The 20,074-nt window shown below is 52.4% G+C and overlaps 9 protein-coding genes and 1 non-coding gene across 10 annotated transcripts; 7 read left to right on the top strand and 3 right to left on the bottom strand.

Annotated features, from left to right (window-relative positions):
- Positions 1-10: 10 nt before the first annotated feature.
- Positions 11-4,558, top strand: GLOTRDRAFT_112995 (uncharacterized protein; the record flags this gene model as incomplete). The annotated part of the gene is made up of 21 exons (XM_007862566.1): positions 11-698; positions 753-809; positions 857-1,304; positions 1,360-1,449; positions 1,496-1,567; positions 1,637-1,780; positions 1,834-1,838; positions 1,964-2,362; positions 2,413-2,523; positions 2,573-2,615; positions 2,671-2,718; positions 2,768-2,909; positions 2,965-3,110; positions 3,165-3,407; positions 3,458-3,548; positions 3,601-3,745; positions 3,795-4,024; positions 4,077-4,103; positions 4,157-4,193; positions 4,247-4,305; positions 4,362-4,558. 21 exons carry the CDS (start codon positions 11-13, stop codon positions 4,497-4,499), a joined length of 3,363 nt encoding a protein of 1,120 aa, XP_007860757.1. The 3' UTR covers positions 4,500-4,558.
- A 1,024-nt stretch (positions 4,559-5,582) lies between these two features.
- Positions 5,583-6,478, top strand: GLOTRDRAFT_31424 (uncharacterized protein; the record flags this gene model as incomplete). The annotated part of the gene is made up of 3 exons (XM_007862061.1): positions 5,583-5,910; positions 5,969-6,198; positions 6,230-6,478. The coding sequence occupies 3 exons, from the start codon at positions 5,583-5,585 to the stop codon at positions 6,476-6,478; spliced, it is 807 nt and encodes a 268-aa protein (XP_007860252.1).
- Positions 6,479-6,642: 164 nt separating this feature from the next.
- On the top strand, positions 6,643-7,378 carry GLOTRDRAFT_124078 (uncharacterized protein; the record flags this gene model as incomplete). Its single annotated transcript, XM_007862567.1, has 3 exons — positions 6,643-6,851; positions 6,911-7,125; positions 7,179-7,378. 3 exons carry the CDS (start codon positions 6,643-6,645, stop codon positions 7,376-7,378), a joined length of 624 nt encoding a protein of 207 aa, XP_007860758.1.
- Positions 7,379-7,730: 352 nt separating this feature from the next.
- Positions 7,731-7,812, top strand: GLOTRDRAFT_t2. Its single transcript has one exon. It is a non-coding gene; the product is annotated as a tRNA-Leu (tRNA).
- A 760-nt stretch (positions 7,813-8,572) lies between these two features.
- On the bottom strand, positions 8,573-9,364 carry GLOTRDRAFT_112996 (uncharacterized protein; the record flags this gene model as incomplete). Its single annotated transcript, XM_007862568.1, has 4 exons — positions 8,573-8,919; positions 8,966-9,035; positions 9,092-9,171; positions 9,232-9,364. The coding sequence occupies 4 exons, from the start codon at positions 9,362-9,364 to the stop codon at positions 8,573-8,575; spliced, it is 630 nt and encodes a 209-aa protein (XP_007860759.1).
- A 181-nt stretch (positions 9,365-9,545) lies between these two features.
- GLOTRDRAFT_108900 (uncharacterized protein) lies at positions 9,546-10,580 on the top strand. The gene has a single exon (XM_007862569.1). The coding sequence runs from the start codon at positions 9,619-9,621 to the stop codon at positions 10,381-10,383; it is 765 nt and encodes a 254-aa protein (XP_007860760.1). The 5' UTR covers positions 9,546-9,618; the 3' UTR covers positions 10,384-10,580.
- On the top strand, positions 10,578-11,454 carry GLOTRDRAFT_124080 (plant basic secretory protein; the record flags this gene model as incomplete). Its single annotated transcript, XM_007862570.1, has 3 exons — positions 10,578-10,756; positions 10,830-11,050; positions 11,117-11,454. The coding sequence occupies 3 exons, from the start codon at positions 10,578-10,580 to the stop codon at positions 11,452-11,454; spliced, it is 738 nt and encodes a 245-aa protein (XP_007860761.1).
- Positions 11,418-14,686, bottom strand: GLOTRDRAFT_118635 (uncharacterized protein; the record flags this gene model as incomplete). Its single annotated transcript, XM_007862571.1, has 9 exons — positions 11,418-11,962; positions 12,026-12,441; positions 12,495-12,671; positions 12,724-12,834; positions 12,888-13,390; positions 13,448-13,564; positions 13,625-13,782; positions 13,831-14,298; positions 14,346-14,686. The coding sequence occupies 9 exons, from the start codon at positions 14,684-14,686 to the stop codon at positions 11,602-11,604; spliced, it is 2,652 nt and encodes an 883-aa protein (XP_007860762.1). The 3' UTR covers positions 11,418-11,601.
- A 579-nt stretch (positions 14,687-15,265) lies between these two features.
- On the bottom strand, positions 15,266-18,632 carry GLOTRDRAFT_52369 (P-loop containing nucleoside triphosphate hydrolase protein). The gene is made up of 10 exons (XM_007862154.1): positions 18,503-18,632; positions 18,421-18,434; positions 18,297-18,359; positions 18,045-18,245; positions 16,646-17,991; positions 16,135-16,581; positions 15,965-16,079; positions 15,686-15,913; positions 15,566-15,633; positions 15,266-15,498 (listed from the first exon to the last, which is right to left on the bottom strand). Exons 1-10 carry the CDS (start codon positions 18,505-18,507, stop codon positions 15,457-15,459), a joined length of 2,529 nt encoding a protein of 842 aa, XP_007860345.1. The 5' UTR covers positions 18,508-18,632; the 3' UTR covers positions 15,266-15,456.
- A 378-nt stretch (positions 18,633-19,010) lies between these two features.
- Positions 19,011-20,012, top strand: GLOTRDRAFT_67838 (acetyltransferase, GNAT family). Its single transcript, XM_007862572.1, has 2 exons — positions 19,011-19,610; positions 19,665-20,012. The coding sequence occupies exons 1-2, from the start codon at positions 19,130-19,132 to the stop codon at positions 19,925-19,927; spliced, it is 744 nt and encodes a 247-aa protein (XP_007860763.1). The 5' UTR covers positions 19,011-19,129; the 3' UTR covers positions 19,928-20,012.
- Positions 20,013-20,074: the final 62 nt, after the last annotated feature.

Raw genomic sequence — 20,074 nt, forward strand, 5'->3', positions numbered from 1 at the left:
GGTGCCTCGAATGGCTGCTGAGGGGCCACTCTTTTTTGCAGTATCTGACGACGAAGATGAGGCTATGAACATCCACGAGAATCAGGCAGAGGCAGAAGCGCGCCCCCTATCTCCTGCCGGCTTGTTCCTCGAGCTCAGCGACGAGGACGAGACTCCCTCCGAGGCTGCGCTTGCCCACGATGATTCGAACCTTATCCATGATCAGGCGGAAGATATGGACGCTTCTGGGGATGTTGATATCCCACCAGTCACTTCTGACCAACCAAGATCCTCGAGCGTGACTAGCATATCCTCTTCGTCGAGTCCAGCCACTTCTCCTCCTTCTGTCACTAACATCGACAAGCCGAGCCCAAGTAAAAAGCGAAGGTTATCAACGGCCGCCCCCGCGGCAGCTAATGCTGTCTTTGAGTCCGCTTATTTGGGCTCATTCTTGGTTGGCAATGCTTGGAGCACTGCGAGAGGGAAGGGATATGTGAAGCCTGGAGATGAGATTTGCGTCGAAAGAGACGTGCCCAATGAGACGGACAGAAAGCTAACCAAACTTGCAGCGGTAAAGCCCGGCGCCAAGGCAAAAGCTATGGGTGCGAAAGGCAAGCAGAAACAGCTGTCCATTGCGACGCTAGTCAAGACCCAGCCGCCTAAAGCGAAAAAGAAAGACAATGGATCAGTTGTACGACTGACCAACAAGCGTGGCTTTGGTTGGGTGGCCAAATTCGTCTCGTATGTTGCCCATTAACCATGTGTATGCGCAGAGTTTGGCCGTCTTCCCCAAGATGTCGCATCTTGGGTCTCTACACTTCTGGACATGAGTATGTTTTGCTGCATTTCCTCCGAGTCTTACTAATCCGCAGAGCAGGCATCGTGGACTTCCGCGGTAGCACCATGATAGACTGTCCAACCAGTCTTCATTCCGGCGCAGATCTTATTGTGTCATTATCTGTCTACCTTCGTGCTTCAGCTTTCCGAAAAGCATCTGCGTCCTCGGAGGAAAGTCTCAAGGTCATGTTTAATGAAGGACAAGAGTCACAGGACGAACAGGCATTACGACAGCGCAAGACTGCAATACTACGTCTTTTTGATGCTGTAGGGCTGAGGCCCAGGAGAGGCAACCCTCTGCGCCGGAACGGCAAGACTGCCGAAACCAGTTTAAGCGACTCGGAGTTGAAGCAGATGTCCCAACACCCCAAGGGATCCAAGCCCGAGAAACTAGCAAAGCCAGAAATAGTCGGCGATGGCGAGGAAGTAGAAGTAGAGGGCGAAGGTGAAGACTTGTCGGAAGACCAGCTAACCATGATATACAATAGGTCATGCTTGTCTTGCCTGCACGCATCGGAATCGGTCTAACTTGATCCACTACAGGGCACAAAAGAATGACCAGACGATGCAGCGGATGGATCCCGTGGACACATTCACTCTGAGCCTCAGAGGGTACCAAAAGCAGGCTCTCAAGTATGTTGTATCTCCTTGTCACTATTCCCTCCACTGACGGAGACAGGTGGATGCATTCTTTGGAGACGGGTTCGAGCGATGCACGAGAGCTAACTTCACTTCATCCGCTGTGGAACGAGTACGTAGACTGACCCATACTGAGTTGATTGGACTCATGATCATTGTCGCTGATCATCTCTGTCTGTAGATACATATTCCCGGATACGCCGGAGGAAGGGGGCATAATCGATTTGACCGCAGACGACCAACCCTTCTATTTCAACCCATATTCGGGTGAGCTCAGCCTGCAATTCCCTACTGCAGTTAGGAAATGTAGGGGTGGCATTCTTGCGTAAGGCCATTCGCTGCCGGATATTATATGACGCTGACATATTGCCATTCCAGTGACGGTAAGGGTCCTATCCTCGAAAGTGCATATATGCTGACTTCTTGTCCCGTATCCTGTAACCGCCATCAGAGAGTAAGTTTGTGTCATGTCTGCTTGGAACATGGTAATAACCCTCGTTCCTTCCAGTGGGGATGGGCAAGACAATCATGCTTTCGGCGTTGATTCATACGAATCGTGAGCCAGAGGAATCAAACGAGAACCAAGATCATCCAGCAAAGAGGCGACAACTGAAGCTCAACAGTGCTTTCCGACCCGCAGAGAAAGATCGACCTATGAAGACTACTGTTAAGAGCACATTGATCGTGGCACCTACGTCTTTGTTGACCCAGTGGTCTGATGAGCTCATGCGATCGAGCAAGCCTGGGACTCTGAAGGTTATCGTCTGGCACGGCTCCAACCGGTCGGATCTCGAAGCTGCCTTAGACAGCGAAGACAACGCCGACGTTGTTATCACTTCGTACGGAGTGCTCACGTCGGAGCATGCGAAGTCTGATAAATCTTCGAAGCAGTCTCCAGTATTTCAAAGTGAGCTACGAAACTCCTGTAATACTGAGTGAGCTCATGATCACCTTCAGCTGAGTGGTTGCGAGTAATCCTGGATGAAGCCCATCACTGCAAGTCGCGTCTAAGTAAAACAGCGCGTGCCGTCTATGCTCTCAAGGCCCGCCGCCGTTGGGCGGTTACGGGTAGGCTATCCTGCCGTGCAATTGGGCATGTACTTACTGTTCGACTTAGGCACACCCATAGTAAACCGGCTTGAAGACCTATTTTCTCTTTTGTCGGTGTATTCTCCATACTCGACTCCGGTTTGCTACTGACATGGTCATTCCCAGGAAATTTCTTGATTTCACACCATGGTCCGACTATTCATTCTTCCGCTCGTGAGTAACCCTTCGTACCTACCTGACTTGTACTAATCGCCCAGGCCAGGTTCATTACACTCCCATTCCTTGCACGGGATCCCAAGGCAATCGAAATTGTGCAAGTAATTATGGAAAGCATACTGTTGCGCAGGGAAAAGACCATGGTAGATACGGATGGCAAACGTATCGTAGATCTTCCTCCAAAAGAGGTGAGTTTTGCCAGACCAAGTTGGCGAGAAACCCCAATCTTACATGTATGACAAGGTAACCGTAGACAAATTGGTATTCACAACCGCCGAGAGGAAAATCTACGACTCAATCTACAGCTCGGCGAAAAGAAATTTCGAAGACTTGAATGCTCGAGGTTTGTTGAGCAAGAACTACACGCACATCCTTGCGATGCTTATGAGGTCAGCCTGTTGAGACCTGGCGATAGTTTAATACAACTGACGGGCTCTAATTAGACTACGTCGTGCAGTCCTACATCCGAGTCTTGTACATTCCACTGAAAACGACAATCCAGTAGGAGATGAAGAAGTAGACATCAATGCCATGATCAAGGAATTTTCGGAGGGTGTCGAAAATGGCAATGACACATTCGCTGAGACAGTTCTCAATAATCTAGAACAGGATGATCAGGTGGAATGTCCGCTCTGCTTAGATGTCATGGACACCCCCGTGATACTCCCGGGATGTTTACACCAATGGTCTGTGTCCATACTCTGATCTATAAACCACTCCTGCTGACGTCCTGCAGCTGTAAGGACTGCATCGTGGCTTACATTGCGGCTTGCGAGGAGAAGAGTAAGGAAGTAGTGTGTCCGACCTGCTCGCAAGGTCCAATCAAGGTGGGCGCTCTGACTCTTAATAATCCGCGACGTCTCCCCTTACTCTCGTAAGGCTTCTGACCTCTTAGAAGTCGTGCGTAGGAAGAAGGAAGATGGAGGCACAGACGGTGGAGATGGATCCACGCCCAATGCGGTGACGCTAAGGAAGAACAGCTTCCGTTCCTCTACGAAACTGGAAGCTCTGCTGCGAAACCTGAGTAAGTGAGGAAATACGCGCGGCGCTCGGGCTTAAGATTGTCCATCTAGAACGATTGCGAGATCAGGACCCCTGCTTCCGAGCTGTCGTGTTTTCGCAGTTCACGAGTTTCCTCGATCTCATTGGCAAGGCATTGCAGAGAGAAAAATTCACCTGGTACAGATTCGACGGCTCTATGAACGTCAAAAAGAGGAACGAAGCTGTTGCAGAATTCAAGGCTGCTTCGAGGAGTCCCAAGGTTCTGATAGTGTCTTTGAAGGCTGGTGGAGTGGGCTTGAACGTAAGCTATAACGTGTAGATCAAGCTTTGTGGGCGACGCTGATTGATTGCAGCTGACAAACGCCAACCACGTCTTTATGGTAAGCCGCCGGTATAACGGGCGAGTGATCGTGCTAATTCACGTCCTGCAAAGATGGACTGTTGGTGGAACGCCGCCACGGAAAGTCAAGGTAATGCCCCAACTTTGTGCTTCCTACAGTATGCTTACGACGTGTTCATCCAGCCGTGGATCGAGTGCACAGAATAGGGCAAGACAAGACAGTTTATGTGACCCATTTCATCGTGCGCTCGGCAGTCCCCTTACAATCTTGCTAACCCTTCTGACGCTTTGTCAATAGGTCGATAACACCATTGAGGGTCGTATCTTGCAAATACAGAAACGGAAAACGGCGCTCGTCAAAGAGGCCTTTCGTGGTACGGGGGACAAGGATCCTGACAGTTTAGAAAACCTCAAGATCATGTTCGCCGACGAGTAAATGTGCTAATACTGATTGTTCACTATCATTACTTTTAATACATAGTACAGTGATTCACCATTACTTGGGACACCACTTGGGACACTCCCACGCTTAGTGCTAACAAATCTATAGTCTCGGGGAATTCGGACGGGTCAGTCTGCTGCTTGCTCGACAGCTGCGACGGTCAGCCCTCGGGGACAATGCAAAAGTCCTCCCCTTTTCGCGGCGTACTCAGCAGCATCGCAAGGAGGTCCCGGAGTCGTACGCCGAGTTCATCGAGGGTGCTTATCCCGCCTTCCAAGGTCGAGAATGGACAGTCGAAGGCCTGGAAGGTGCGTATCGCCTCCGCTTTAACGTCTTTGGGCTTAATGTGTTTGGTGCCTGCCGGTGTATCTTCAGATCGTCTTTACTTCTTCTTCTGTCGTCGAGTGGAAAATTCCAGGTCCACCAAGCACGAAGGGGAACGGATGTCCTATCAGACCATGGTGAAGCTGCGATGGGATAATATCCTCCTGTACTTGGTGTGTTTGAGCCTGCACAATGTCATTGCGCCACTCATTCTAGCCGTCGTCTACTACAGATGGTAGAATTCACCGGCGCCACCGGTACGCCACGCGCCGCCCACTATCGCGACGTGACATGGACCGTAAGTTGCCACTCCAGACTGCATATCAGTTCAGTTGTCTAATGGCAGCGTGCAGTGGGTCTTGCAACTCTATAAACGCTTCCAGTTGCGCACAGAGGTCAATGAGCAACAGTACTTGGGCCCGTCGGAGGCACGCATTCTGATAGCGAGAACACTTGACAATCCCCCTTGTTTCACAAATGTACGTGCGCAATACTACACAGTCGAAGTATTGGGTTATTGATTCTCCGTGGGACAGGCAATTCAACAGTGCATCTCTGTGGTGCTTGGTCTATATGTGGGCGCGCGCGGCTCTTCGATTCCGTCAGAGGGTATCGCGATGTTTTCCTTCAAGTCCAGGTGCGAGTTACTCTGATGCCTGGTCTCGCCTTTATAATCATTAATGTCCAATGCTAACCCAGCATGTGAGACTGAAACGAGAAGCTGGCCGGGGCAGATTTACAGTCGAGTTGATAATGCTCGTTTTCAAGGGCCGTCGCACCGATCGTGCCGTACGGATCCGCTATACGCTGCGTTCTGTTGAGGCCATTGAATATCTCGAATTGGATATAGGCGGCCTTGTCGCGGTATACGGAATTCGTCGTGGTGTATTCGATGAACATGAGACTATCGAGAGCCTTGTGAATGGCGACGAAATCAATATCCGGTGGAAAGATGAAGCATTACAATGGCCTTTCTTTGTTCAGGCCAAGCCTAGGGGTCTCGGCATTACGAAGGAGCCTATGAGGGACGAAAATCAGCGCGAATATCTTCAGCGCATTGCCGATCAAGTAGGCCTTCGAGGTATGTACAACTCATTGAAGTATACGGGCTATTCTTTGTTCCTGACAGGCTCTGCCAGCGACGGACGGCCGAAAGGTCACGATGTACGGGTTTCGCAGAAACCTGGGTACTGCAATCACTCGAGTGTACGGGGCTGACAGTGCACGCAAAGCCCTGGGCCATGAGCCGAGCTCGACAGCCTTGGAGCGCTCCTACGATGATGGGCTCTCGTACCTTGACTTCGTCGGTGGCCTCCTTGGGGAGGAACAGGTCGGTCCTCTTGAACTGCGAGCTGGCATGGATTTGGCAGTTACAGGCGAGCTATTTGACTCACCCAAAGGTATTTTATAACCTCTGCTGCAGACTTTCAGCAGCGCAAAAGCCTCCGATCCTCTCATCAAAGGAATCAAGTTTGCGAGTTCCCGTGCTCCCCTTGTTAGCGCGGCAAGCGCATGATCTTTGGTGTTGCGAAAGGGAAGAACACGATAACTGGAGGGATTGTGTGGTACGTGAGTCTAATACCGTATCCAACGACTCTGACGTTTGTCTTCCCCTTCACTCGAATAGTACGATCCCCTCGCCATGCTAAAGGACGATGACGATGCTCTGTCGACTCTTGCCTGGACACAGCGACGACTCTTGAGTCGTGACCGCGCCAAGTTTGATTCGAGTGGCGGAGTGCGGCGTCGAAGGAAGTCTACGTTACAATGACCAGGACCGAACTGCAACGGCGGCAGGCAGAATTAAAAAAAGATGTCGGTACCCGAGATTCTTGAGCGAGCCCGCGCGAGCACAGACAACAACCAGCACATAGACGACGACGACGACGACGACGAACAAGATGGAACTTCAATCACAGACATCCACATGCCTGTCGTACCTCTAGATCCTGCCGAATTGTCCGGCGTTGACGCATCCTTCAATGGTAGCGAAGGAGGCGATCCTGACGAGAAAAGGGTGCAGTAGCTTATGTGAGCATTCACTCCTTTCGCATATCGCCTCGTCTTGATCTTTGTCATAGCACTCTTGCGAAGGCCGGGAGCGGTCCACGACAGGGGTACTACTGCGATCTTTGCGAGGATGACTTCACGACCCAGGAAGATTGGATAGGTCGGGATTGGGATTCTCCAGCCAGACTGAAGCGCCATCGCGAGGGCGCTTACCACAAGCCTGCGAAGCGAATGGAACGTTTGGCGGCAAGGTGGGGGTCTCGTCGATCGTCGGAGACGAGCAATTGTGAGTTGGATGGTCGTCAACCTACTCAGCCTTACCGATATCCTTCTGCCCAGCCACAATATGCTGTCATCTTTGCGGTGACCTTGAGGCGGTGAATGAAGAGGAAAGGTTCGGTGTCCATGATTGGCGCACGATTCAGAAGCTCGTGCAGCACATCCTAGTGATGCACGAAGCTTCGCTCTCGTTTGAGGAACGCGACACGCTCACTATGCAGATTGTTCCTCGGAACCAGTCTCAAAAAAAGGTGCTCTAGCTCATCCCGAAGCCCATGCCTCTGAAGACTCTGATGAGGCAGAAAGCAGCTGCGCTGAAGATCTTGGCTCGGACCCGGAGGTCACCTGCGACGAGGACATGGATGAGGATACTTCGACTGCGGTGGATGACGAAGATGTGGTTATGATCGCTTCCGGTCTCCGGGCATGTGTTGATGATCTCATGAAGGCGACAGAGGATCCGACTGCATTCAATGGTATGGAGGTCATGATGTAGCAACATCATGTGCTGTGTAATATACTCGATGAGTATGATGTGTTTACTTGGGTGTCTAAGATGTGTTTACTTGGGTGTCTAAGATGTGTTTACTTGGGTGTCTAATTCGCGCATGAGGAGAGGTGGCCGAGCGGTCCAAGGCGCTAGACTAAGGATCTAGTCCATTCGTGGGCGCGAGTTCGAATCTCGCCCTCTTCATTTATTTATTATTTATTTTCCTCCTTTTCGACTACTGTTGTCTAATTAGATAAGCCGGTATGCTCCGAAGAAGCACCCTAGTCTAACGCCTTGGACCGCTCGGCCATCTTTGGCAATGTCTATGTCATATATTAAATTAGATACGCTCCAACTCACAGCGGGCAAGGACCGGTGTCCCGCCACTGGTCATTCATCTTTCATGGCAAGGGTGGGAGAACACTTTCCTAGGATGCTCCTAGCGGGACATGATACAGACATAAAGAATGGAAGGACAATGTTAATTAAATGTCCCCTGACTTTTGGGGACCATAGTAAATGTCCCGCAGACCTTTCTTTGTTCACTCAAAGGACATTCTTCATGTCCAGGTTAAGGTCCAGCAAGGACCATTCTAGGAAAGTGTTCGCCCATCAGGGAAATGTTCCTGGCATGACCGCCGGCGGGACATCGGTCTCTGCCCGCAGTGACTCATTCTGCCCTCCCGCCCGAGGCTCCATCCGATGCCCGCTCTGCTCCGGCGCCCTGGATTTTACACCGATCTCCGGGCAAGCGAGCGCGTGTACAGTATTTCTTTCCAAGAGATCAATGAATTGTATTTTTGGTCTTGATTGCTCGGGCGGTCCGGCGCACTTGGTCTACATCATATAATTGGGGAGACAGGATACATTGACGTATATGCAGAACATCGATATCGTACAAGCTACTCGCAGCCGAGAAGAGCGAAACGACAAACAAAGAATACAGCGAACTCAGCAAGTCCAGTCACACACTCGTAGTGTTATAGATCATCGACTCCCCGACTGTGAAATGTACATGGTCTCCCTCGCCCAGCGTCAGTCTCACTGGCAGGCGGGGATCAATGCGTACCGGAGCACTGTTGCCAACGTAGAAATCCCCCCTACTGAAGTTTCTTGTGATAGCCGCAGCCTCCTCTTCTGTCAACGGGCGAGGACGTTTATTGGGCCGGAAGGTGGAAGTCGAGGCACCTGTGAGTGCGCCATTATAGTCATAGTATTGTTGCTGGGCGAAATTAGGTGGCTGCATAGGATAGCCCATGGGGGCGAATGGAGCGGGTACGGGAGGCGCTACATATTTGCGATCCATATATACTGTAAGCACAAACGCAGACGTACATGTAAGGGTATGGATACCAACCTTGGTGCTGATCCTGATGATCGGGGTCGGGGTAAGCGCAGGTGGCACCTAGCCCACGCTTTAAACAGCTCTATGTGCCATACAGTGAGCAAAAGACGTTGAAATAGATACTACAGCCCGAATTACCTGACAGGGTAGCACCTCGCTACATCTTGTCTTGCCTTGATGGCATGCAAGGCAGGCCCGCCTTACGGACGGCGCTTTAGCTGCGCATCGGCAACAACGGTGAGGACAGACGAGTTATTAGGCAGACGAGGACTACACACGTTTTCGGCCAGACTCATTTGAGGGAGTTGTAGCGAGATTTTGTTGAGAGTCACCATTTTGTTGCTGAAGTTGATGAGTGTCGATCGACGGAGGAGCCCCGTCTTGGGCCGGGGATTCGCTGAGGGCCGACATGGGTCGTGGCGGAGGACGGTCAAGGGCCGGAGGAAAAGACGAAAGCGCGGGTTTCTTCGGAGGTCTTCCTTCTCTGCGGGTCCGGAGCTCAGCCGAGACCGTCGTCGGCAATCTCCGGCTTCCGGCCCTCCCCACCGACACGGAATCACCGGCTTATCCGGCACACAAGTCGCCGGCCCCTATACTTTCTGTCCCTGCATGCGCACACTCGTACTCGACGCCCGGGCTGGTCTGCGTCCACAACAGATAATAACATGGACCACAATCAGCCTCCCTTTCCTGACTTTGACTTTGCTTTTGATCCCAACCTCTTTCCCCCTCCGCCGCCGTTGCCGCCCTCGGCAGGCCTGTTCTCGCAGTCAGAGACAACGGACCTCTTTGGCTTCCTCGACAACTTCAACTTCGATCTCGACGAAAACCTCTTCGTAGACCATGCCCAGGGCGATGGCTCATCAAATGGATTCGGGCCATTTCTCGAGCCCCCGTATGCCAATGGCGCGTCGCCCACATCGCATGCTCCGTTCAGCGGGCAAGTGCCATCGCGGCCAGGTGAAGGATCGCGTCATCCTGAACCTGAACCATACTTCTCGCATCCTCGAGATCAGACAACCCGTCGAACCTCGTCACAGTCGTTAACCCCGCCTGCATCAGCATCATCTCCACCATCCGGCAGTAATGCCCAATCGAATCCGCCGCGGCCCAAGACCCTCCTTTCGTCTCCGCAGAAGAGATTAAATCACATAATGTCCGAGCAGAAGCGGAGGAACGCGATTCGGGACGGCTACGCACAGCTAATAGCTTTGCTCGCGCCCGAAGGGAGTTCAGTTGCGATTGGTATGCCGACGCGAGGACGGCCGAAAGGGAGCGGCAATAGGGCCAAGGGTCGGAGTCAGGGAAAGAGTGGTGTGTTGTTCCGAGCGGTGGAGTATTGCAAGTTTCTGGAGGAAGGGAGGGATGCTTTGAAGGCAGAGGTTCTGCGACTTGAGGCTGCAGCAGGCGTTCTTGCGCCTGGTCCATAAGAAGATTGTGCAAGTATCCCTTCACCTTTTACAGCCATCTGTATCACCAGTCTCTGTAATTTAGCTCCCATTTGTACCCATAGTGCTTCTCACAGTCTATTTCCTCCTTCGTATACGGTATATACATACCATGTAGATCTTATCCATACCGGGATGCACGTGGGGGACGGATTTGATGAATGCTATGATGCAGTATGTCTCCTGTTCCGCCACCGTCACCATGGCCCATCCCACAGTTCAAGCTCCAGGTGGAAGACTTGCGACATCACGGGGCGTCGCTGTTCTTCGAGAACATAGAGCCGACGACAGCACTAAACGAGGCTACTCTGTCAGTATTCGAGTGGTTGTATACACCGGACACAGTCCCTTGCAAGTGAGTGCTTCGCATGTCAGAACAGGTCGAAGACTTCCAGAGTCATCCTGTCACTTATATTCCTCTGGGACAGAGTTAAGACAGTCCTCCTTGTGCTTAAGCCCATGGAGGGCGTGGCATATACGTTTGGTACCGCGACAGACAAGCAGATACACATGTCCCTGGACCACATAGTGAACTCGGCCAGCCGCGCTAGACATGAAATAATGGGCGTTCTGACTCACGAGATGGTCCACTGCTACCAGTATAATGGCCAGGGCAAATGTCCAGGTGGCTTGATAGAGGGTATAGCAGGTTAGTCGCGGTCATGCGAAACGACCGAGTCGTTCCCGGAGCTTATCACAAATCCGGATTTATAAGACTGGGTCAGGCTGCATGCAAACCTCTCGCCTCCTCACTGGAAGCGGGAGCCCGGTGACAAGTGGGACGCGGGCTACCAACGAACAGCCTACTTTCTCGACTGGATTGAAGACAGGTATGGCACAGGCACCGTCAGGGAGCTCAACGAAGCTATGAAAAACAAGGAATACACGGACGAGATCTTTCGCGACGCCACTGGGCGAAAGCTTAAAAAGCTATGGAAGTTATATCGCTGTGAGTTCGAGGACGAAGACGAACCACGACCCTCGCCGCAGCTCCACCCTGCGTTCATTTCAGGACCAGCAAACCCATCTATCAGTAGTGCCACTAATGAATGATACATACATGATAGATCCACAGCACACGAGACGATTAGGACAGATATGATACAACAGTTTGATACAGCTTGTCTAGGTCCGTGACTTGTAGAAGTACAGGGGCACGTCAGCAGGACTGTAGGACAGTGACTTCATACTGCGAGCGGGCTATCCCAGTTCTGCTTCCAGTTCGCGGGCTAACGCATCATCATCGAGCTCTTCGCCGTCGGTATAGTCATCCTCGTCGTCGCCTTCTTCCTCATCCTGATCCGCGACGACCTCAGGAACCGCCGGTGCAGCAGGTTTATCATGCGTATTTGACCCATTGATGACTGAAGCCGTCTCTTCGAGCTCCTCAGCATGAATAGCCTCCTTCAGCTTGGAAGATCCGGACCGTTCCAGAGCTATCTTCTTCCGTTTGGCTAAAGGGGACCGTAGGTTATCGGGATCGGTATTGCCGAGGCTGCCAATTTCTGAAGGTGTGAGGCTTCGCAAACGCTTCCGTTTCAACCGCGGTGTGGACTGCGTGCTGGAGAAGAGATACTGTGCGGTCAATGGCTGAGTGCCTGGAGCTCCCAAGCACGTCACGTACCTAGCAGCACTGTTGCTATCATCCGTGATGGATACGTCGTCTTCCTCAAATTCACCATTCGTCGTGGCGCTTTTGACACTCAGGTCATCTTCGCCGTCACTCTCCTCCATGGCAGCGTCCACCTCATCTCTCAGAGCGTCCCAGTCGACATCATTAAGTGCAAGGGTCTCACTCGAGGGTTCCATACCCTCGTCGGGATCCCAGTCGTCTGTATCTGGTTCTGGATCAGATGAAATCTGATTGGAATCGGCGATAGGACTCGAGCTAGCAGCTTCAGCAGGGACTGACGGTTCATCCAATAAATATGGTGTCTCGTCCTGACGCCGCCATAGCGCTATGGAGTCAGTAAACCATTTCAACCAGACAATCTTGATCCCACCGCGGCGCCGTGCTGCATCCACTTTCGCGGTGCCCCGCTGGATAGTAGGTCAGGGAATGCTCGGTTCAGCTGACAGACTACACTGCGTACCTTGGCAGCGACAACGTGAGTGACTTCGCTAGACAGTTCAGTATGACACTGAGCTCCGAATGCACAAGCCATCCGCCAAATCTCAGTATTTCGGGGATTAGTATCAAGTGGGATCACACTCGAAAACAGTATATGAACGCCCTCAAGTGTCCGCATACGTAAACGGGGTATTATATGCTGCGGAACGTTGAGACTGGATCCTTTACTCATAGACACTGGGAAAGCTGACCTTAACATCATAAGGCGGCGGGTCAGTGGGCTTCCGCCCTGTACGTGAACCTTCTTCTTTCCGGCTAGCGTCATAAATGTCATAGAAGAGCTGATGCACTTCCTCCAGGAGCTGCAGGGAAGAAGTGTAAGATGTATGGAGTTCTAAGGGATCATCGCATTTACCTGTTGCACTCTTTGCAGCTCATAGTCGTCATTCCTCAGCAATGCCTTCCGGGCAGCCTTTGGCTGCTTCGCAACAGCATTGTCTGGTTCCTCTTCGGGCGCAGCTTCAGGGGTAGTACTTTCTCTGGATCGTGGCTCCCCTTCCGTGGCATTCTCATCCTCCGTACTCTGCAGCTCTTCCTGTTTCTTGGCCAGCGGACGATCCTCTAGTTGAGCCTCTAAAGCAAGAGAGTTTTGTGTTATGAGCGCAGTCTTGGTCAACTCTTCGCGTTCTTCATCTGGACTGGGCGGCAAAGTGGACGACGTAGATGTCGCTGGCGAACTTGCTGCCAGAGTCGGCGAAGGAGATGATAGTGATGATCGTATATCGACGGACGCCACGGTTGGCGGGGGTACCACAGCAGCGGCACCTGGCGAAGGGGATGGAATCATGGCGGCAGCGAGTGCATTCAACTTGGGTAGAAAGGTGGAGTTGATATCCCCAATGCCGACAAAGAAATCATCTGCACGCCACCCACTTCAGCGCACCGCAACACGAGCGCACAATGAATGGTACCCACAGGGGACGACTTTGATGAGGTTGGGACACCACTCCCAGACGTCTGCGCGGTCGTCGATAATGACTACCATGGAAGTGTCACAAGGGAATAACCGCTGCAAGCTCTTCTGGGTGAGACCTTGGGATTTGACGCCTTAGCTATAATTAAGGGACTAATGAAAAGGATGGATGCACATACTTCCGCTCTCGTCTCGACTGAGGAGGCGACCTCCAAAGAGCTTACCGTCGGGGTCGACAGCTTTACATACCTCTTCCGCATATGCACGCGTCCCCATGGTATATACATGCATCTCGTATTTATGGGAGATGCTATGCAAGAACTCTTGCAACCCAGGCCTTGATATATGGTCAATACGCGGTCAGCAACGGCCCTCTCCAGCGCACCTAGGCTTGATATAGTAAAGACAGCCTTCATTTTCTATTAGCTTTGCCTTTCCTCGGTAAGGGCCTCTGCCAGGGGGTGCACCGAACGCTTCCGGAGCTAGCCTAAACTTCTTCACGTCCTTCAGCGCCTCCCAATTGGGGTTGACTTCCTCTTCCTCATCATCGTCTGAATCACTATCGGTATCAGCATCATCCTCGTCTTTCGGCGGAGTGGCTGCCTTCTTCGCCTGTTTTGTTTCCCAAGCTTCGCCTTCAGCTATCCATTCGCCAACGGTAGGATCAACCGTAGCATGCACGATTGTCTGGTCCAAGTCCACAATCAGGGAGAGTTTCCGCGATTTGAGTAAATGCTCCGCCGTCTCCCTCTCTATCCGCTGGGCTTCCTCGAGCGACACGGTGGGCCCATGCGCGAGATGGGTCATTTGGATAGACGCTCGGGACGCATCTGAGTACCCGGTGTAATCATACCTGCATACAGATCAGCTGGAGCTAATGTCAATCCCAACGCAACATACTCTGTCATGTCCTTGCCGCATAGACCACACAGTCCACCAATCTGTACCCCATGTTTGCATGGTTCAGTCACCAGCAATGCTGGTCGCTCCTTCGCTTTGCCCTGCGAGAGAATTTCTCCGCTCTTGATATTCCATTTATCGATTGTACCTTCCACGGTCGAATCCCATGTGCCGTACCGTGGCTCTGGCCGAGCATTGCGATCCGGGGAAACGTAAGTGAATGTGTAGGTCAGAAGTCGCGTACCCCGTTCCACAGATGAAGCAGCTCTAGCATCAATCGAGGCAACTTTGATAGGATATGGAAGGTCCGGGGGTAGGAACAGCTCGGTCGGCGTCGACATCGCGTTTGTCCGACAGCTGAATCGGAGTGGCGAGACGCGCTCGCGCCTTGTCCTTGTTGTGGCGGAGTTCGAACGATTATTGTCTCAGGTGTGCTACAGTAAGTATCACATCCACCATTCTACAGACTCCGTTCTCTTGGGTGCAGCGGACACCGTGGCGTAGTTCCTCGGCGCATATACGGGGAAACCGATTCCTGGTCAGGTCGGTCTGCCCGACTCTGCCGTCCACGAAAGTAGGATCGCGGAACCGGGAAACGTGGCTGTACTACTATACAGAGTGGTCAAGATCGATGTTGTATTTGCTGTTCACAGAGATATCAGACAACATAGTATCATCTAGTATCCTCCAGTTCATTATATATTGATGTAGAGTCGTCATATGCATCCAGGAGCTCGAAGGCAAAGAAGCCGCCGAGTGCGCGTCAGATCATGGTTGTGGGTGTTGAAATTGAACCTTCCTAGTTATTGACTGTTTACCGTTTATCATCAGGAGGATAGCTCTGTATGGGGCCTAGAGTTGGCGGTTCCTGTGGCAGTGAAAAGGTGAATGCCATCACTGAGTCTCGGCACCTAAGAGCCTGAATGCACGAAGCAATCTCATTCTGCAGCGGACAAACAACAGGACGAGACTCTACGAAATGACGATAGAAAAATGCAATGAATCATCTTGGTCAGAGTACAACATTCGTATTCAGAGACTACCGTGACGTAACAGAACCTTCCGGCGCTAGAAAACATGAAGAACGTACACTCCCTCCCATGGGCAATGTTTACAACTTGTCGTAATACGTGTCGAGAGAAGGAATTTCGGGCTAGAAAAGCAAGGTTAACATTTGATTCAATATTTGGTTCGACTACGATAAATTGGGGAATACAAACCTTGAGACCCTTGCGGGTACGAATGTTGCGGACAAGTTCCTCGAGCTTGCTGCCCTTCTCGAGAGGAGCTATGGCAAGCATTAGTTCGGCGAGATCATACCCGGCTTCAGAGTGACTTACATCCGTTCATCAACTCCCAGTGATCGAACACACTCTGGGGGAAGGCCTGTCCACCCGTTGCTGACCGGAGCTCACCGTTGAAACCGAAGGACTCCATAACAGGAAGGTAAGCCTTGACCGTGAACATGGGCGTTCCTGGCCTCTGCTCCTCGCTGAAGACCTGGCCACGACGCTTGTTCAAGCAAGAGTAGATACCACCGATGGCGTTCTCGGGACACTGGATCTCAACTGAAGCGACTGTCAGATCCTGACCTTGTGGAGGTAATCAGGATGACTTACCAAGGTAGACAGGCTCCTGGAGACCAGGGTTGGCCAGCAAGCAAGCAGCATAACATACACGGCGGGTGGTGGGAATGATCTGTCCTCCACCACGGTGGATGGCATCAGCGTGAAGCTACAAAGGTGGACATGAGGATTAATTGTTCCAATAGTTTATAGATCATACGTACGACGACATCCATAACGTTGAAGCGGATACCGCGCATATTCTCCTCAGCGCAGACACCCTCCTTCGTCGCCCACTGGAAACCGGCAACACAAGAGTCCTTGATCTCGTTCAGGTACTGCACACCCTTGGTGACATCAACCAACAAGTTGGGACCAGTCGTCTCGGGACCGAAACACCAGATCTTCCTGGCATCGGTGACGTCCCATCCGAACTCGTCGGCGAGTACACGAGCACGAGCCTTGTAATCGTCACGGGCGCTGACCTTGCCGGATTCGATGGCCTTGGTAAGCTCCTCGTCGATGGGCATAGCCTTCACGAAGAGACGGTTGTGCTTGTTCTGCGACTTGGAAAGGGCCACAATCGAAGACTCGGCCTTGACAGTCTCACGGTAACCGACGACGGGGTCAGAGATCTTGAGGGGAACACCAGCATGGTCTTCTTGCAAATCCTGTTATACAGGAGGACAGATTATAATCAGAGAAGGACTTCAACCTCGGCTGACAGGGACGTACCTTCAAGCAGATCTCCAAGTGCAGCTCACCGGCACCAGCGACGACGTGTTCACCGGTCTCAGACACGGATGTCTGGACGCAGGGGTCGGACTTGGACAAACGCTTCAGACCTTCGACAAGCTTGGGCAGATCAGCGGCGTTCTTGACCTCGACGGCGACCCGCACGACAGGGGACACGGAGAACTTCATGACCTTCATGTTGTGGGCAGTCTCCGAGGTGGTGAGGGTTCCGCTCTTGAGCAAGAACTGGTCAATGCCGACGAGACCGACGATGTTACCAGCCGGGCAGTCCTCGATGGGCTCAATGTAGCGACCCATCATCAACACGGTACGCTGAACGGACTTGATAAACAGGTCCTCCTTCTTACCGGGAACGTAGTTGGGGCCCTGGATACGGATCTTGGGGCCGGAACGCACAGTACCGGAGAAGACACGACCGAACGCGTAGAAACGACCCTTATCGGACGTGGGCACCATCTTGGAGACGTACAGCACAAGAGGTCCCTTAGGGTCGCAGTCCCTGATACCGATGGCAGACTCGTCGTCCATGGGACCCTCGTACAGGGTCTCCACACGGTAACGTTGCGCAGTCGCGGGGGAGGGGAGGTTAATGACTATCATCTCCAAGAGGGAGTCACCAGCGGGCAAGAACTTGCGCATGACCACCTTCAAGAGCTGCTTGCCCTCGAGATCACGCTCGTCCGAGGCGAGCTTAACGTCAAGCTTCTCGAGCATCGGGCCAATGGCGTCCTTCTTGAAGTTCATGACAGCATCGAAGATCTTGAAGATGGGGTCCAGGACGAACATGTTGAAGGCACGCTCGAGAGGCTTGCCATCAGCATCAGTGGGCTTCGTCGTCCACTTGCGGGTAGCAGGGTTGAAGAAGTTGTCACCCCAGAGCTTGCCCATCATCTTCTCCTTGTCCACGCCGAACTTCTTCGCGTACCGGTTGGCGAACTGGCGGAGGGTGAACCCCCATCCGTGGAGACCGGAACCGAAAGCGACGGTACCCGCCTCGGCGTAGACCTGAACGTCACCAAGGGCAGCGTCGTTGTAAGTGGAGATGATGACGTTCACGTTCTCAATGACACGGCGGAAGTTCTGGTAGAGCTCCTCCTTGTCGACCTGCAACTCGAGGAGCGCCCGGTCGACCTTGTTGATGACGAGAACGGGTTTGATACGTTCTGTCAGGGCTTGACGGAGCACGGTCTCGGTCTGGACACAGACACCCTCGATTGTGTCGACGACAACGAGAGCACCGTCAGTAACACGGAGAGCAGCCGTAACCTCCGAGGAGAAATCGACGTGTCCCGGGGAGTCGATCAAGTTAATCAAGAATTCGTTACCTATAGTCCCAGGTCAGCGATAGGCTCCGGCCAAGGTCAGGGTAAGAGCGTACCATCCGTTTTCTGCTTGACCGATGCGAGATCCTCCTTATCTACCTCAAAGTACATGGAAATGGCCGTCGACTTGATGGTAATACCGCGCTCTTTTTCGTCCTCTCTTGTATCCGTAAACCGCATGTCTCCAGCATTTTTTGCGGCAATGATACCGGCCTTAGAGACAAGCGAGTCCGTAAGGGTGGACTTTCCGTGATCCACTGCGCTGCATGTCAGGGTAAAAGGACGGAAAGGCCCCTGAGATCACTCACCATGGGCGATAACACTCATGTTACGGATGTTGGTGGGCTTGTCCATAAGGCCCCGAATCTGATCTGTACATCGTACCCGTCAACAATCCTGTCCATCGATGAAAGCGTTCCCTCCGATGCTCACCTACGGTGAAGTTGCTGCATTGGAAGGGAAATCCGGGAGTGAGACGGGGAAAGAGCCTGCGACGAAATAACCTTGCACTTACACCATCTTGGCTAGCTTTTACAGAGGTGAAAATACAAAGAAATGAGTGAGAGCGACCCTTGGACGAGTTCGCTCTTAAGAGAGATGGGAGGGAGAGATGGGCAAGCAGCGGTGCCGCAAGGCTGGACGTTATGAAAGTTTTCCTCGCTGCCGCTTGCTTATCGATCACCCAAAATGAGTCCCACGCCACTTTCATAGTGGTACGCGTTGGGTATGCAGCAATTACATCGTTGACGTCGGGTCCCTCTTACTACTATCCAGTCATTCTCCCGTTTGAATTCGATGCGTATAGGTTTTAAGACTCGAGCTGTGCTCGAGTATGACTCGAACTCGTCCCCAAGTTGCTCCTATGACTTGACTATCCCATGACTATCCGACAATACAGTTAAGTTCCTGATGATCATACAGCCAGAATGCTATTGTCAGCGGCTGGATTGTGCAATAACAGCCTCACTACATGCGAACGAGCTATACATATGAAGGTCCAACGTGAAAGGGGCATCATCAGCGCCTGTCGCCGCGCATTCCAGCGCATCTTTGCACGAGTCATCCCGAGTCAGCCATACATCCAGGATCCAGCACGATACAAGAGGATTTCGGAGCCTTCAAGCGACTCTAGTGTTCTGACATGTCCTCGTCACAGTTGCACCCCTTACAAGTAAACGTAGAGACAGGGGAGCCATACCTCCGCCTTCCAGCTCCTCACCAGAATGTGATCATCACCCCGATCAGGTTCGCCGACGAGGCTGCGATCGTCCAGTACATGAACGATCCACGCGTGTACGAGAACCTCTCCAGCATTCCTCAGCCTTACACGAGAGAGAATGCACAGGAATGGGTGAAGCGCGTCAAAGCCCGATCGGACGAACTCCTGCAAGAACTGAAACGCTCTGACGAGCACGCAGACCGACGGGCCAAGGCGCTGGACGGCTGCCCAGTAATGACCATAAGAGAGGTGCAGGAGGATGGTCAGGATATATTCATCGGGGACCTCAGCGTCCTGCGATCCGCGTTCGTGGAAGTCGCCGACCCCGAGGAAAGGGCACGACTCAGTCGCGAGAACAAGGCAAGAGCAGTGGGCGACCCGGAGATTGTGTTCACCATGGGAGGTGGGTAGTGTAACTCGGCGTCCATTAAGTGGTGTTTAATTGACTTGTCGGCAGACTACCTCATACCCAGTCACCATGGTCGAGGGATCATGACCGCCGCTGTCCGGACACTCATGAATGAGTGGATGATCCCGCGGATGAACTGTCACAAAATTCTGGTGAATGCCAAGAAAGGCAACCTTGCCAGTAGACGCGTATTCGAAAAAGCTGGCTTCCGCTTCATGGATACCGTGGAGGACGCCCTGGAGTTGACGGTGCCTGGCAGAGCTGGCAAGTGGTCATTAGATGTGCTTGAGTGGAAGTACGAGCGGCTATAGACATAGCGAACGATTCTGTAGTTGCACAATAATGAGGATATCTCTAGGGATCGTTCGGGTGCATTTCCAGGGCTTAGGGTGTAATTTTGCGTACCTGTGAAACGGTGCTCTGCCGCCAAGTGCATCATCAGTATGTGCTCCATGCGA

The sequence above is a fragment of the Gloeophyllum trabeum genome (genome assembly GCF_000344685.1).
Source record: "Gloeophyllum trabeum ATCC 11539 unplaced genomic scaffold GLOTRscaffold_00001, whole genome shotgun sequence".
Lineage (NCBI taxonomy): Eukaryota > Fungi > Basidiomycota > Agaricomycetes > Gloeophyllales > Gloeophyllaceae > Gloeophyllum > Gloeophyllum trabeum.

Coding starts and splice junctions, on each gene's coding strand:
- GLOTRDRAFT_108900 (XM_007862569.1), top strand. CDS start 9,619: ATGGACCACAATCAGCCTCCCTTTCCTGACTTTGACTTTGCTTTTGAT.
- GLOTRDRAFT_52369 (XM_007862154.1), bottom strand. Junction 16,080..16,134: donor TCAACGTTATGGATGTCGTC/GTACGTATGATC, acceptor CCACCTTTGTAG/CTTCACGCTGATGCCATCCA. Junction 15,914..15,964: donor CCAGGAGCCTGTCTACCTTG/GTAAGTCATCCT, acceptor CAGTCGCTTCAG/TTGAGATCCAGTGTCCCGAG.
- GLOTRDRAFT_67838 (XM_007862572.1), top strand. CDS start 19,130: ATGTCCTCGTCACAGTTGCACCCCTTACAAGTAAACGTAGAGACAGGG. Junction 19,611..19,664: donor GATTGTGTTCACCATGGGAG/GTGGGTAGTGTA, acceptor ACTTGTCGGCAG/ACTACCTCATACCCAGTCAC.